General features: G+C 33.4%; 1 protein-coding gene across 4 annotated transcripts; it reads right to left on the reverse strand.

The window, feature by feature from the left end:
• Positions 1–7528: 7528 nt before the first annotated feature.
• LOC131623420 (probable LRR receptor-like serine/threonine-protein kinase At1g06840) lies at positions 7529–14534 on the reverse strand. Of its 4 annotated transcripts, none has more exons than XR_009290196.1 (14): positions 14371–14534; positions 14100–14168; positions 13903–13971; positions 13702–13773; positions 13463–13549; positions 13300–13368; positions 13036–13160; positions 12655–12938; positions 12428–12479; positions 12000–12250; positions 11725–11859; positions 8888–11625; positions 8587–8797; positions 7529–8087 (listed from the first exon to the last, which is right to left on the reverse strand). XR_009290196.1 is itself a non-coding variant. In XM_058894432.1 (12 exons), the coding sequence occupies exons 1-12, from the start codon at positions 14388–14390 to the stop codon at positions 11323–11325; spliced, it is 1536 nt and encodes a 511-aa protein (XP_058750415.1). In that variant the 5' UTR covers positions 14391–14534; the 3' UTR covers positions 8473–11322. The 4 variants fall into 4 exon arrangements, 1 of the variants encoding a protein (XP_058750415.1); XR_009290195.1 differs by lacking the exon at positions 7529–8087 and having other exon boundaries at positions 8473–8797; positions 8888–8962; positions 9070–11625; XR_009290193.1 differs by lacking the exon at positions 7529–8087 and having other exon boundaries at positions 8473–8797.
• Between the last annotated feature and the right edge of the window lie 498 nt (positions 14535–15032).

Here is a 15032-nt window from a genome sequence, read left to right on the forward strand (position 1 = left end):
GAAGTTGTTTCCACTGCAACGTATGTGCTCAACAGGTGTCCAACTAAGAGTTGAAGGAAGTTGTCCCTTTTGAGAAGTGGACTGGAGATAAGCAAAGTGTGCGTCATCTTAGGTTATTCGGTTCTGTTTGCTATAAACATGTTTCAGGTGCTACTAGAAAGAAGCTAGATGATAGAATTAAAATGATGTTATTGGTGGGGTACCATAATACAAGTGCTTATAAAGAGTTATTGTCCAATCTCTAAGAAGGTGAAATTCAACAGAGATGTCATAGTGGAAGAGTAAAAAACTTGGGATTGGAACACGTCTAATCCTACCTCTGGTGTTAGAGGTCCTTCTGAAGAAAGTTTGGAAGTAGTTTCTGAAGATGAGTCAAAATCAGAAGATGTTTATGATTCTGAAGGTGAATTAGAGTCTGAAGGCGACTCTAAAGTTAACTCAGACGAAGACTCTGGAAGTGATACAAACTCTGAAGGTGGTTCAGAGGGTAACACCCCGTTTTCTAGAAATTAAATTAAATTGATTTAATTGGAGTTTGTGGTCTTTATTTAATTATATTTTTGGTGATTTAATTAGATAAGTTTGAGAGTTTTGGATATTGGTGGGAATAGTAGTGAGAATGAGAATTAATTAGAATTATTTAAATAATAGTCATATATAGTTTATTAATAAAATAAATGAGGTAAATAAAATAATTAGAAGTGTAGAGATTTTAAGGGTATTGGGGGTAATTGCATTAGGATAAGTGGGGGCATATGAAGAAAAACATAATAAGGGTATGGTGATATTAGATAAAAAGGGAAAAATTAGGGAAAAGGGAGAACGATGTTGCATCATACGTGAAATAGGGAGAAACAGAGAAAAAAGGTAAAGGGGAATAGGGCATATAAGAACAAGGAAGAATTCATCCATAGAGTTTGAAGAAGCAATTTCTAGGAGATTTCTAAGGTAAGAGGTTAATTGTAGTTAATTATAGATTGAAAAAGGGATGAGTAGACATATGTTTTGTTATTTTGTGATGATTGATGAAGAATGAATTAGATGAATTGTTATAATAATATATATATATATATATATATACACATGTTATATGATAATGAATTATGTTGTTGATGGTGATGCAATTGACTATTCGTGGTCGAATATATATGTGATGTTGTTGTACATGTTGTTAATCATGCATTCATGGTGTTTTGAATGTTGGTACGCTTTTGATGAGCCTCAATCCCATTGTGCGGATTGGGTGCGAGTAGCTAGAATTTATTGTCCGAGAATTTTAGTGAAGCGTTAATATGGTGATGGTAGCAAGTTGTGATGTGCTCTGGTTCCAAGAGGGAATCGATCCTATGATGGGGATCATGGATGGAAATGATCTAGGTGTTCATAATTGGTACCACATGCATTGAGTTGGTGTTGTTGTTGCATTAATATTCTATGTGACGTTGCATGAGTTTGTTGATGATATGTGTGGTGATGATACATTGTGATTGGTTTTGTGATAAATGTATGACTTCTTGTTGATGAAACATGATGTGTGAATATTTGAAATTTGTTATGTGATTATTTAGTGATGAATATGAAGGTGTGAGTATATGTTACGTTGTTGCTGCTTGATTTGTAGACTATACCCTTGAAGTTTACTTTTCTCTTATACTTTTTATAATTGATTGTGATTACTCACCCTTGTTGTTTGAATGTTGCCTCCACGTTGGTAACATGCAGATACTCAGGAGTAGCTTTCGGATGTAAGTAAGATAACTCATGAAGTATTTTAGTAGTTTCCGTTAGTTATAGAAGTGTCTTGCTCTAATATTTAACATCGGGTTTGGAATGCTTCGTTGAATAATTTTATGTCGCATTATGTTTTGTTTCAACTCTTTAATGAGACTTATGTCATGAGTTTGGAAGTTGATAATAATTATATGATGATGATTCCGCTGTGATGTTTTGATTAATTTAAAAAGTTGAATAAATAACATGAATATGCATGTTTATGAATAATTCTTATGATAAAAATAACCTGTGTTAAGGAGCATATTGATTTGACTATGTTGTATGACGCGTGACATCTTTGTGTGGAGATTTTTAATTAAATTATTCGTAAATGATATATGAGTTTAGAAGGGTGTTACACAGACTCTGATGGTCAAGACTCTAGGGGTCAAACTTCTGGAGGTTATCATGTTTCTGAAGGTGGTAATTCTGAAGATGGTGTTTCTGAAGGTGGTCTAGAAGCTGACACTGTTGTAGGTTTTGTAGAAGATTCAAAACAAATTCAGAGACCACAAAGAATGAGACAAATATCCTGAAGATTTGTAGATTTTGACATGTTACGCAAAACTGAAATAGACTTTGAAGGCAAAGTCATTTAGTGTGCCATGTTATTAGATTCTGAACTCGTGAATACAGAAGAATCACTCAAGAATAATGTCTGGATGAAGGCCATGAAAGAAGAACTTGAGGCTATAGAAATAAACAATAATTGGGAGTTCATCGGGCTTCCAAAGGAGAAAAAAGCCATCAACCTCATATGGGTTTTCAAGGTGAAGATGAAGCCAGATGGATCAATTGTGAAATGCAAAGCAACGTTAGTAGCTAGAGGTTTTCTTCAGAAACCTGGACTAGATTACTTTGAGGTGTTTGCACCTTTAGCTAGACACAAAACAATCAGGTTGGTGATTGCTATAGCTGCCAATAGGAATTGATCAATGATACATCTGATGTTAAATCTTCATTTATGAATGATCTTTTACAAGAAGAAGTTTTTGTGTTATAACCTCCTGGATTTGTGAAAAAGAATCAGAAAAGGATGGTGTATAAGTTGCATAAAGCCTTATATGGATTGAAGCAAGCTCCCAGAGTTTAGAATTTGAAGATTGATTTGTTTTTCAAGAAGCTGGGGTTTCATAAATGTGAGATGAAATATGGTGTTTATGTTCAACATTCTTCTGAAGGCAATATGATTCTAGTACGTCTCTATGTTGATGATATATTGCTGACTGGAAGTTGTTCGAATGAGATTGTCAAGTTCAAGAAGGTGTTGATGAATGAATTTGAGAAATATGGTATATTTTCTAGAGATGGAGATTTTGTACTCTGAGAAGGATATTATTTGTATAAGCTAAAGTATGAACTTGAACTTCTAAAGAGATTTGAGTGAACAAATTGCAAGTCTACAATCACACCTGCTAAGAGGAATCACAAGCCGAATTCTGATGATGATGGTGATGATGTAGATACTACAACTTTTAAATAATTGGTTGACTCTATATCTCTGTAATGTCATACCTTGCATCTGTTACATAGTTGGAATGATGAGTAGGTTTCTGAAAAACCAAAGTGGTCACATTACCAAGTTGCAGTTAGGATTCTGAGGTATATTAAGATGACTCTAAAGTTTGGAGTTTTGTTCCCTTCTGGTGCTGACTGAATGTGAGTCAGAACTGATGTGCTACTCAGACTCTGAATGGGTGGTGATAGAATTGATAGAAGAAGTACTTCTAGATATTATTTCAAATATCTGGGAAGTCCCATTTCTTGGTGCTTCAAGAAGCAACCAGTGGTTGCGTTGTCAACTTGTGAAGCTGAATACATTGTAGGTACTTTGTCTGCGCGTCAAGCTGTTTGACTAATGAATTTGTTGCAGGATCTGAAGATCAAAGTGAGCAAGCATGTGAAGTTGATGATTGACAACAAATCTGCCACAAGCTGTGCCAAGAACCCAGTGTTGCATGGGAGAAGCAAACACATTGACACAATGTTTCATTTTCTGAGGAATCAAATTCAGAATGAAGTGCTAGAAGTGGTGCACTTTAGCATCCAGAAGCAACTTGCAGTTGTTATGACGAAAACTGTCAAAACTGAGCACATCAATTTGAAGAATGAAATTGATGTTGTTGATTTTACTCTGAATGTAAATTAAGGGATGGTGTTGAAGTGTAATTGCACATTTAGACTGTTAGCTGTTAGTTTGTTTTGGACATTGTGTTGAACTTTAATTAATTTGGCCAAATATGAATTTAGTATATGTAACATTTTTTTTCTTTGTAATGATATAGATAGAGAATCATTCGTTGTAACCGTTTTTCAATTAAATAAAAGTTAATTACAGTTTTTTCTCTTTTCCTATCTTCATCTTGTTCATTGTGCTCTAACATAGGAGATTTTTTCAACGTTTGGTTTCCTAACCTAGAAAATGAATAGTTTTTTTTTAATTTAATTATAAATAAAAAAAGATGGTGTATATTGGAATATATTTCACTTCAATCCAATATCCAACCAAGGTGAAAACTAGTTAGAAAATCAATATTTTATTGGAGTGTTTTTTTTTTTTTTTTTAAATTTCTTATTTTCCTTTCTCAATCATGAAAAGTTATTATGCAAGTTTAATATTAAAAATGAATGAATTCTTATGATGGATAATTTTTTTTTATGTGATCTACTTATTAGTGAACAGAAGAGACAATCACAGCATTTTGGTGCACTTAAGAAGCATTTAGTAATAATTTTTATTAATGTAAACAGTACATAAACTTTATAAATTATAAAGTGAAAAAATTCTATTATACTTTATATATGCAAAGGGAAAATATGGATCAAATTGTTAGATTTGCTTGTGTTATGATTATCTTTCTTTTTCAATTTCTTGTTGCAATGAACGTTAACGGTAACTATTTTTTTTTTTTTATATATTTTTTTTCTTCAAATTACCTTAATTATCTACAACACAATATTTTATCACATTATACTTATATTCTTTTATTTTCTTTTTTCATTACAGCTACTTTTAAATGTGTTCAAGACTCTGATTGTCCAAAATATTATTGTCTGGTTATTTTTAAACCGAAGTGTAGTATGGGCTGGTGTATATGTGTGTTAAAAAATAGAATGATTTCAAATGATTAGTAAGTATTTTATGCAAGTATCATGCTAAGTGGTTGAAGGGGAATGAATGTATTCAAGATACATTTAATAAAGATTTATTTTAGGAATTGATTTTTAAACTCCGTAAGGAGTAAAACCTATTAATTCATGTTAGTAAAGCATTAGCTCTATTTAATTTCTGTTATTAGCTTCTTTTTTTTTAACCACTAGTATTCGGTCTATTGAACAAATTAATCTGATTTAGGACTAAGTTCTCATGTCAAGTGGTTCCAACTAGGGATGGTAAATGGACATGCCCGTCCGTAAAAGTCTGCAAGAAAATATGGTGGGGCAGTCATAGTTGAGAGTGTGGACCTAAAACCTTGGCCCGCCCCGCAAAAAATTAAGGGCGAGACGGATTAAACCCGCGGGCACTACACTTTTTAAGCCTAAAGATACAAAATTTATGTTAATGCATGTGCTCGCAAAAGCCCACATAAAAAATGGGGCAGGGCGAGACGGTCACACTAGAGGTTGAGGTCCTAAAACCTTTACCCGCCCCGTACAAAAGTGCGGGCAAAACGGGCATGCCCGGCGGGTCGGCCCGTTTTGCCACTCCTAGTTCCAACTCCCTATGAATCACGGTTGCTAGAGATCTAATCGTGCTCCTCCCTACCAAGTTTATGACCAATCACCACTAGACCAACTAACAATTGATAAAATGATAAAATTGTTATAAATGAAATAATTATGGATGTCTATTAATGAGGGAATTTCATATTGACTATTCTTTCATGATATATGTCTTATAAATATGACTCATATTATATTTGAAAGTAATATTGATAATGAGAGAATAATACAACACACTTTCTTCTTCTGTTCTTCTCTCCTATATTGTTTTGTTTATTTTCATAATACATTATCAACACGAAACTCTACTATATGAATGTTGATTAACTGTTTTAGATGTTATACAAATATAACAACGAATCTCTAACTATTGAAGATAATATTGATTTTTTCTTTTATTCTTTTCTTATAAATATAAAACGAGAGATGAATATTGGCTTACAAATTGCTTGAAAAATATTGATTAATATTGTAAGATGTTTTTCCGAATAAAACATAATTTTTCATATTATTATTTTTAAAATCAATTTAATAGATTATATGTTCAAAGAGGGGTTAATGAAACAAACAATAAAAAATAGTTAATATAAATTCAACTGTTTTCTATCACTCTAATATCCTATTCACAGGTTCTGCAAAACAAGGTGAGAGACCCACAAAGAATCATAAAAATAATATCTCAATATCAATATCTATCTCAAACTTAATAACAACAACTAAACAACAAAATATATCTCAACAAAACAACAACAACATCAACATCAACAATAAACCTGTTACGTACTTATCTCAACAAAAACAACAACATATAACATTCAATCTAAGTTTAAACAACAACAAGAAGATTAAACCTCTAGGGTTTATGGTCTCAAAAACAACCACAACAATAACAACAACAATAATAACAATAACAACAAAGCTAATGTAACATGAGTAGTGATCTTTTATGTATCAGATATGTGAGGAAGAAGTCAAAGAAATCTTTTTGGTCTTTGATGAGCTGGGGAAGATATGTATATGGAGTTATGATATGATGGTGAAATAGTTGAGGATATATAATATGTGTTTAAAGCTTTCTTTGTTAATATAGATGATAAACTTTATTAGGGTTCTGAGTGTGTTATTTTAGGCAAGTGAAACTGAAGAGAGCTACAAGCTATAATATATATATATATATATATATATATATATATATATATATATATATATATATATATATATATATATATATATATATATATATATATATATATATATATATATATATATATATATACTATTTCACCTAGGTTGAAAATCATAACCGAGGTGAAAAGTTTAATATTTCACATGGTGAAAAGTAGCTTATTTTTTATTTAAAAATACAATATGAAGAAAGACATCACTGTAAAATGGAATCAATCATTAAAATGAAATAAAAACATTAACCGCAGTTTCTAGGATTTGAAGCGTGTCTCTAAGTTAGTTTTCCCGTCAATTTTCTAATACAACAAAGAGAATATATGGTATTTTTAAAAATTAAAATACTTGCAATCAGTGTTTTAAAAACCGGACCGGTCATCGAACCGGTGAGGGTACTGGGTCACTAGTTTATCGGTCGAACCAATGGGTCACTGGTCGAACCGCACGACCAAACCGAATAACTCGGTTGAATAGACCTGTCATTATATAGGTATAAAACCGATTGAACCGGATGATTCAGTCTCTAAAAAAATATAACTAGCTTTTAAATTTTTTAAAAATATCATATCATAAATTCACAATTTCATAACTTAAATTCAAATTTTAAACAAAGGTATCACACATAACAAAATAGTAAAAAATTACAAAGTCTAATTGCAAACAAAGTCTAATTACAACATAATCTAATTGAATAGTTTATAACAAAATAACTCCAATGCGTACCAAATTTAATTCAAAATAGGATCCTCCTAAAAAGAAAATCAAATAAAATTCAATATGTTTATGCTATTTAAGAAAATTTATTAGCAAAGATAACAAATAGATAATAAAGTTTTTAATTTGTCACTAACGAAAAAAACTATGTGAGAATGCTATTTAAGTAATACACTACTAAATATATTTAAAAAAAAGTTTAAAAGAAATGTTAAAAAAAAGTTTTAAAAAAAATTTTAAAAAAAAGTTAAAAAAAAAGAAGCAATTAAACCGCCGATTTTCCGATTTTCACCGGTTCCCACCGGTTTGATGGCATACCTGATCTGACTATTGAACCAGACCGGTTACCTGGCCGGTTCCCGGTTCGATTGATCCGACCGGCCGGTCCGGTCTGATTTTTAAAACACTGCTTGCAACGTGTCAGGAATGAAAGCTCGGTTATTTATTGACTGGGGTGAAAGCTTTATAATAAAATATATTATTTGTAGGAGTGGTCCATAAACCAATCCGAGGTGTCCTCAACTTTGTACTCAAGAAGAGCAACTCACTTCCACCAAGAAGACACCAAACAAAGAGACCCTAGTATCCTTACTAGTATTGAAGAAGACCGGACAACTCCATATTAGGCAACAATAATATCACACAAAATCCCCGAAGTGCCAGAGACCAGGGTCGATCCCGAGTTTTTAGAGGCCCTAGACAAATAAAAAAAATAGACCCCTTATAAAAAATTGATTTTTTATTTGTCTCTAAAATAAAAAAAAAAATCACGAACACAAAATTAAAATAAATATTACAATAAATAAATAAATATTAAAATATGAATATAAGGGTTATAATAAAAAATTATTGAAAATAAAATTTGTTTATTTTATAATTAAATTTTGAGAAATGTTAATTATTAGAACCCATATACTTTAACATTAGTTTAGATTGAAAAATAGAGCGGTAGTGAAGTGTCGAACCAGTAACCTTAAGCTTCCACTACACATACCAAACCACTAAGCTACAAACATTAAGTTGTTCAAGAATTTCGCCAATAAATGAAAATTTTATTTTTCATTATTATAATTTCTTGCTTGGGATTCTATCCGACAAATGTTCATTGTTTTTTTGGAGGTACATGATAAATGAAACAAATTAGAGCTATGTGAAGGTATATGCCGTCAAAAAGAGAAAAAATACAACCAATACCTTAGGACTTTGTTCTTTTTCTTGGAGTTCTACATTGATAGTTTGACTTTGTTTCTTTGGGTCTAGAGTGGGTGGATTTATGGTTGTTGCTTCTACTAGTTCATCAATTAGAGGTTGGTCGCTTTTCACGGGTTTGTTTTAGGATTTGAGTCTTTTCGTTGTTGTGGGAACTTGTGTCTTCAATTTGGCCCTCTGGTTGCTTTGATGTATCCTATGGAAATAAAGAAATAAATAGTGATGAGAATGTCGAAAAACAAGACCTAAAAAGGAAATAAAAGAAATTGTAAGTGCGTATATGTACTTGTTAAGTTTTTGAAATTTTCTTCCTCTTGGGTTTTATGGAAGCAGCGGGAGAATCATGACCTCTCTTTGAACCCTGGGAAAAGACAGAGTTAAGGCTATGTCGAATTTGATAAGAGAAAACAAAGAGAGCGGGTAAAAACTTACTTTTTGGGGTTTGTTTTAAGATGTAAAGATGTATACCTGTTTTGGCTACCAAAGTTTCCGGTAAATTAGAAATGGCAGTTGCCAACCTTGGAAGAAAAACTGGTTTAGAAAAGGCGCCTTTAAGGTACTTCGACCACCATTCTTCGAATTCTTTTGTCTAATAGAAAGATTGTTGGAATTTGAATGTTGGCAATTCAAAGAATTGGTTGTGTTGAAACTTCAAATAGTCTCGATATTGTTGTGGGCTGAGTTTACGCTCCGACTAGCAAATATCATCTGCCCACTTGTAGAGAGACTTTGGGACCATTTGGCTAAAACCAAATTGTGTTGCTACAAGAGTTGGCTGATAAATGGTGAAGCCTAAGCAAGGATTTTATGGACAAGAGTGTTGGAGTTAGAAATGTCGCCTAAACAATGGTTGATGTGGCAGCAGCAGCAGCAGGCAAAACACCAAAAAAATTTGTTTCTAAACTAGGTGTAACCAACAGTTCGATCCACAAAAGGAGCCATGGTCAAAACAAATATTGTTGTTTCAAGAAACAAGGTGATAAATACAAATCTGCCAGTAGCAGTTTACCCAAGGATATCTTTCCACCCTCATGAAACTGAATTGCTAAAGGAATGTCACCCTTTGCTACTTGCAAAGAGCCTGAGCAAAAGCAGAAAGAAGAAAGCCAAAGGGTCAAAAAATGCAACATGCTCTATGTCAAAATCTTCTTCATTGACTTTATCATGGTGGTCGGCAATATACTGTTTGAAGTTAGAATTGTCAAAATTAAACTTTTGATTGGTTTCTAGAGTAAGGTCGAAAACTTCTCTTAGAGGTGAGAGGCCCGTTATAGCTGCCACGTCGAAGAGAATTGGCGTGACCATAGGGAGTTGAAAGGTGATCGTCGATCCTTCCCAAAAAAGATCAAAGCAATTAACATAAGGGGTTGTACCTAGGGCCAATTCTAGAGAGCTGTATCAGGTCGAAAATACCTAGGTTTTCCAATGTTCCTTTTGATGGCTCTGTACTCTGTCGAGTCACGCATTGTATTCTTTATTATTTAGTGTGGGAGCTGATCGGAATACACGTTCAGATGGATCTAGAAATTTCATGTCTAACATGCGTTGTTCGAATGCTGGAGGCATTGTACGAAGATAACAAGGAAAAAAGTCTTTCACCGTTTCAGGGGATGACTTCGGGGTATAGTATGGTCCTAGAAAAGCCAAAAGTTTTTCAGAAACAGGAAAACATATGAGTACCTGGAACTTCCAAATGGAGGTTTTCTCTTTGTCTTGCGGTGGTTCTGGAATAAAGCTCTCAATCGTGTCTTCTTCCGCTGACAGAATGACAAAGGCTAAAGGATTTTTGACGGTGTCCATCTTGGAGTTGGAAGCGGAAGCAGCCATAGATGAAGGAAGAAAGAATGGAGAGTTTTTATTTCTTTTCTGAAGCGCAGGAGTATAGTATGAAAGAATGAAAAAAAAAAGAATGAATGAGATGGTGAAATGGATATTTATAGGCAAAAGTGGTACTCAAAGTAATTGACAAGTAAGCGTGACAGTTATTAGGCGTTTTGTGTTCGAGAAGTGGAAGAGTTAGTGGGGATTTTAAGATTTTGCAGACCCATGATCTCCCAGACAAGAGGGATAATGATGGGATCTTCTGCAGAAGTCTGTCGGAAGTGATAACATGCGAAAGATTGCAATGATGACGGTGACGTAACTGCGAACATTCCCTGAAAAGTTAATTTGGAGATGTAACTGAGAACATATCCTGGAACCCATTCGGCGAAGGGCCTTCGCAGATGCATCTCCAAATTAATCTTTAAGTAAAATGAAGAAATGATGCGTTCGGAGATGTATCTCCGAATATAAGGGGGAAAATTTTGACTGTTCGTCAAGTGTCTAGGAGAAGATGACAGGGTGTAAAGAGAAATTCCCTTCATTAAACGACCAATTTTTAACGGGCCTTCGAGTTTTGTCCAGCCGTACAAGTTGACATCTCAACATGGGAAACACTTACACCCTTACACAAGGCTTACACCAACAAAACCCAAGCACGTGGACATTTGCAATCTTGTATCAAATGTACAAAGTTATATCTATTCAACAATTATAAACATGAAAACATCTCACAGAAACTAATGTAATAACATATGAGCTCATCATTTAATTCATAGACTAATATCTAATCACAAACCACACATTAAATCAACCATTATTGCTAAAGCTACTAACTTTTAATTTGTACTTAGTTCTATATGGCCTTGGTTTTTGGGATTACTCTACTAAAAAGGTACATTATACAGTTCTTAATACAAAGGGAGTCTTTTTGGTTGAGGATGAAGATGTGCCTAGAAGGCTGACTGTTTCGCGAGAATCATTGCTTGTAGATGTATCTCTCATTGTATTTGAATCTATCATCACAGAACACATGTTTTCGAGTATTCTAACCACTTCTGCCATTTTAGGACGTGGCTCTGGCTTATCTTCACAACACTTCAGAGCCAAATTTAAAAACTTTTCTGCATACTCAAATGGATAAGACCCCATGTTTTTATCAATGATCGAAGATATCTCGCCCGATTCGAAAGCAAGATTAACCTGAAAAGGATTTAGAAAAGTGTTATCGATAAGCACTCTATTGTTAACCAAGATTCCCTAGAATAAAGAGAAGCATGCAGACTAGTGGTAAGCAAATACCTCTCTGACAATATTTTTCCCATGAGCAATGGGGTGCATCCCAGTCAAAAGTTCTAGAAACACAACACCAAGACTGTAAACATCACTCTTGTCAGTCAATGTGTGAGTTAAGAAGTACTCTGGATCAAGGTAACCCTGCATACGTAAAACAGTTAAAAACAATAAAGACACAAGTTTATCAAATAAATAAAATTAACCCTCCATGAAATCCACTCTTTTCTTGTATCTACATGCACAATTTTAGAAAAACCAAATCTACTTATGAAGGTCTTTACCGGTGTGCCCTTTACTACCGTGGATACATGACCAGGTACAACGCCGTGAACATCTGAAACTGGGGCAAGTCGTGAAAGTCCAAAGTCTGCAATTTTTGCAGTAAACTTAGAGTCTAATAATATGTTGCTTGATTTAACATCTCGGTGAAATATCGGAGGGTCAGCTTCTGTGTGCAGATACATGAGACCTTTAGCTGACTCGAGTGCTATCTTCAATCTCATAGCAAAAGTCAAAGGTTTTTCTGATGTAACTATAATAAAACATTAAGGACATTATGAGCGGCAACAAAGAAATATTACAAACTTTGGGAAAGCTAGATGATGAAACAAAGTTTGTTGTTACTCGTTACTAATCGGTAAAATACAATGGAGACCAAAATGTTACAAGACCGATTCAATAAATTAGAAAAGCTGAACACATGATGTACCAGAAACGTGGTCTCTTAGAGTGCCATTGGGCATAAATTCATAAACCAGCATCTGCAGTCACAAAGAAACAGTCCATGTGGTATAAATACAACACAGTCGGAGAAAGAAATAAGATAGTGAGTTTATAACATCAAATTTGAAAGAAGAAGATAAAAGGAAAGATTTGACATTTAAAATACTAAGCAAACCATTTGACGAAGTTTCTGAATTTTGAAATGAAGTGTACCTGTTCCCCTTCTTCATCACAGTATCCAATCAAAGACACAAGGTTGCGCTGATGTATCCTTGATAGTATTCTTATCTCTGTGAGAAATTCCTTCTCGCCTTGCAGTGATCCTTGCTGTGCACGTTTTATGGCAACCACAGTTCCATTAGAAAGAATACCTTTATAAACCTTCCCGTAGCCTCCTTGTCCAATTTGAGCATTGTTGTCAAAGTTGCTTGTAGCAGCAGACAACTCCTCATAAGTAAAAGCTCTTGTGCCATCAATTTGCATTGAGATCTTAGATGCTGCCAATAAATAGAAATCTATATTATTATACTTCAATTCTATTACTTCAATTCTTCACACAGAAACAATTCACATAGAATTCATTATGAGGTGGACATCTTTGATTTGGACAAGGGTCACTGGAGTTTTTTGGAGATGTGCCATTTGTTTCACTACCAGCTCCTTCAAGTTTACAGAACTGATTCAGTGTGTTATCTGAGCATAGCGGATTCCCATCAAGCCTGAAATACAATCATTTTGATAAGAGTGATGCTGTTTAGACATCAAAAAATTGACTTTGTATTTCAGCAAGTATAAAATTATACTATTTATAACTGCTGATGTGAACTCCACAAAAAAAAAAAGTTTAGAGAATCTTACAAGAGTGTGACATTTGGAGGAAGATTAGTATTTTCTGATATGTTTATAAATTGATTGTTTTGCAACTCTCTGCAATAATAGAAACCAAGGGTCAGCCAAGCATTACTCATACACGCTAAAATATACACCTCTAGCTAAAAGAGAAACGCTATAGAGATCTTACAGTAGCAATCTTTTACCAGCATTTGAAATATTGTTCTGCCAAATGCTGGAAGGAACACTTCCATCCAATGAATTGTTTGCAAGCGACCTAACAAAAAGAATGTTATAAGTAAAAAAGCTATTTATTTCGTAACATAATAATTGATTTAAATATCAAAAAGAATGGTAAGAAATTCAATATGTAGTAAATTTTTTTGGCTTATATACAATACAGAAAGGATAAAACAGAAGGCAACTTACAATGTCTGGAGACGTGGAAGATCAGAAAAATAGGATGGAATAGTTCCAGTAAGATTGTTGTTTGATAAAATACTGCACATGACCCCAGGGGTCAAAAAATTAAAAGTAGATTAATCTTGAGCAATAAACACCTGTGTGGAGAATATTGACATAATATCCAAATATATAGAATCATTTCATTTGAATGACAGAGATTCTTACACAGTTGTGATATTTTCAGCAAGCTTATTAGGAGGAATTGATCCATTCAACTGATTGAAGCTAAGGTCACTGGAAATTTGACAGTAAACAGTGGTTGATAAATGCAATTAGAGTTGACATTAGACTTTATTTCAAAAATATAGATAAATGTTTTTCACTTTGGCAGGAACAATCACTTCTCTTAATGTATAGCTTACACAAAAAGAAGGTGCGGTATCAAGCTTAAGTCCGGAATCGGTCCTTGCAAGTTGCAATTCCTAAGGCTCCTGATAGTACAAAGAAACAAACAATATTGACTCCAAAAGTTTCTCCTAATCACAGAGACATTAGTATCTCAAATTGATATTTCACGGTTAACGCCTTGAAAAATAAGATAAAGGGTCTAGAATAGAACTTGAGATTCATTCCTTCAACTGGAAAAAGCATGCAAAATCTATTTATAGACAAGAGATTACAAAATTGACTTACAATTTGACCAATCTTGACATGTTGACGTAAGAATCTGGAATGCTATTTCCTCCAAAGTTATTGTTGTCAAGTTGTCTGCAAGAAAAAGGAAGTCTAATTGTACTACATGTTCTACTAATAAAACCAATTTATTCATAAGCATATTTCGAGTAATGATAATGATAGTGGACACCATTGGCAAATCATTTACTTTTTTTTCCATAACTTCCCCTAGCAATTTCACTAGGAATTAACTTGCCACCCCGTTTTTTTACTTGCACCCCCTCATGGGTGGTGTTTTGACCACTTTACCCATACAAAAATACCGGATATTCTTAAATTTCTCAAATGTACCGGAAATTTGTTAGGATATACCAATTTACTGCGCATGATGAGCTATGCCGGAAATATAAAATTTCCGGTATGAATCACTAGTTAATATTCATACAGGAAATTTAAAACATCCAGCACCAGAAATTTACCAGATATTTCAAAATTCCAGTATGATTTCAATGTATAAAATTACCGGAAATTTCAAATTTCCAAAAATTTTCGGTACTGGGAGTTAAATTTATTTATTTTTAACTTGATTAACATAAATAGAATAAATATCAAACCGTCTTAATATATAAATAGAATAAATATCATACATATCTATTATTATAATATTACAACAGTTTCTG

Source organism: Vicia villosa, unplaced genomic scaffold (assembly GCF_029867415.1).
Source record: "Vicia villosa cultivar HV-30 ecotype Madison, WI unplaced genomic scaffold, Vvil1.0 ctg.000063F_1_1_1, whole genome shotgun sequence".
Taxonomy (NCBI): Eukaryota; Viridiplantae; Streptophyta; class Magnoliopsida; order Fabales; family Fabaceae; genus Vicia; species Vicia villosa.

Coding starts and splice junctions, on each gene's coding strand:
- LOC131623420 (XM_058894432.1), bottom strand. CDS start 14,390: ATGTCAAGATTGGTCAAATT. Junction 13,972..14,099: donor ATACCGCACCTTCTTTTTGT/GTAAGCTATACA, acceptor TCAAATTTCCAG/TGACCTTAGCTTCAATCAGT. Junction 12,480..12,654: donor GTGATGAAGAAGGGGAACAG/GTACACTTCATT, acceptor TTGTGACTGCAG/ATGCTGGTTTATGAATTTAT.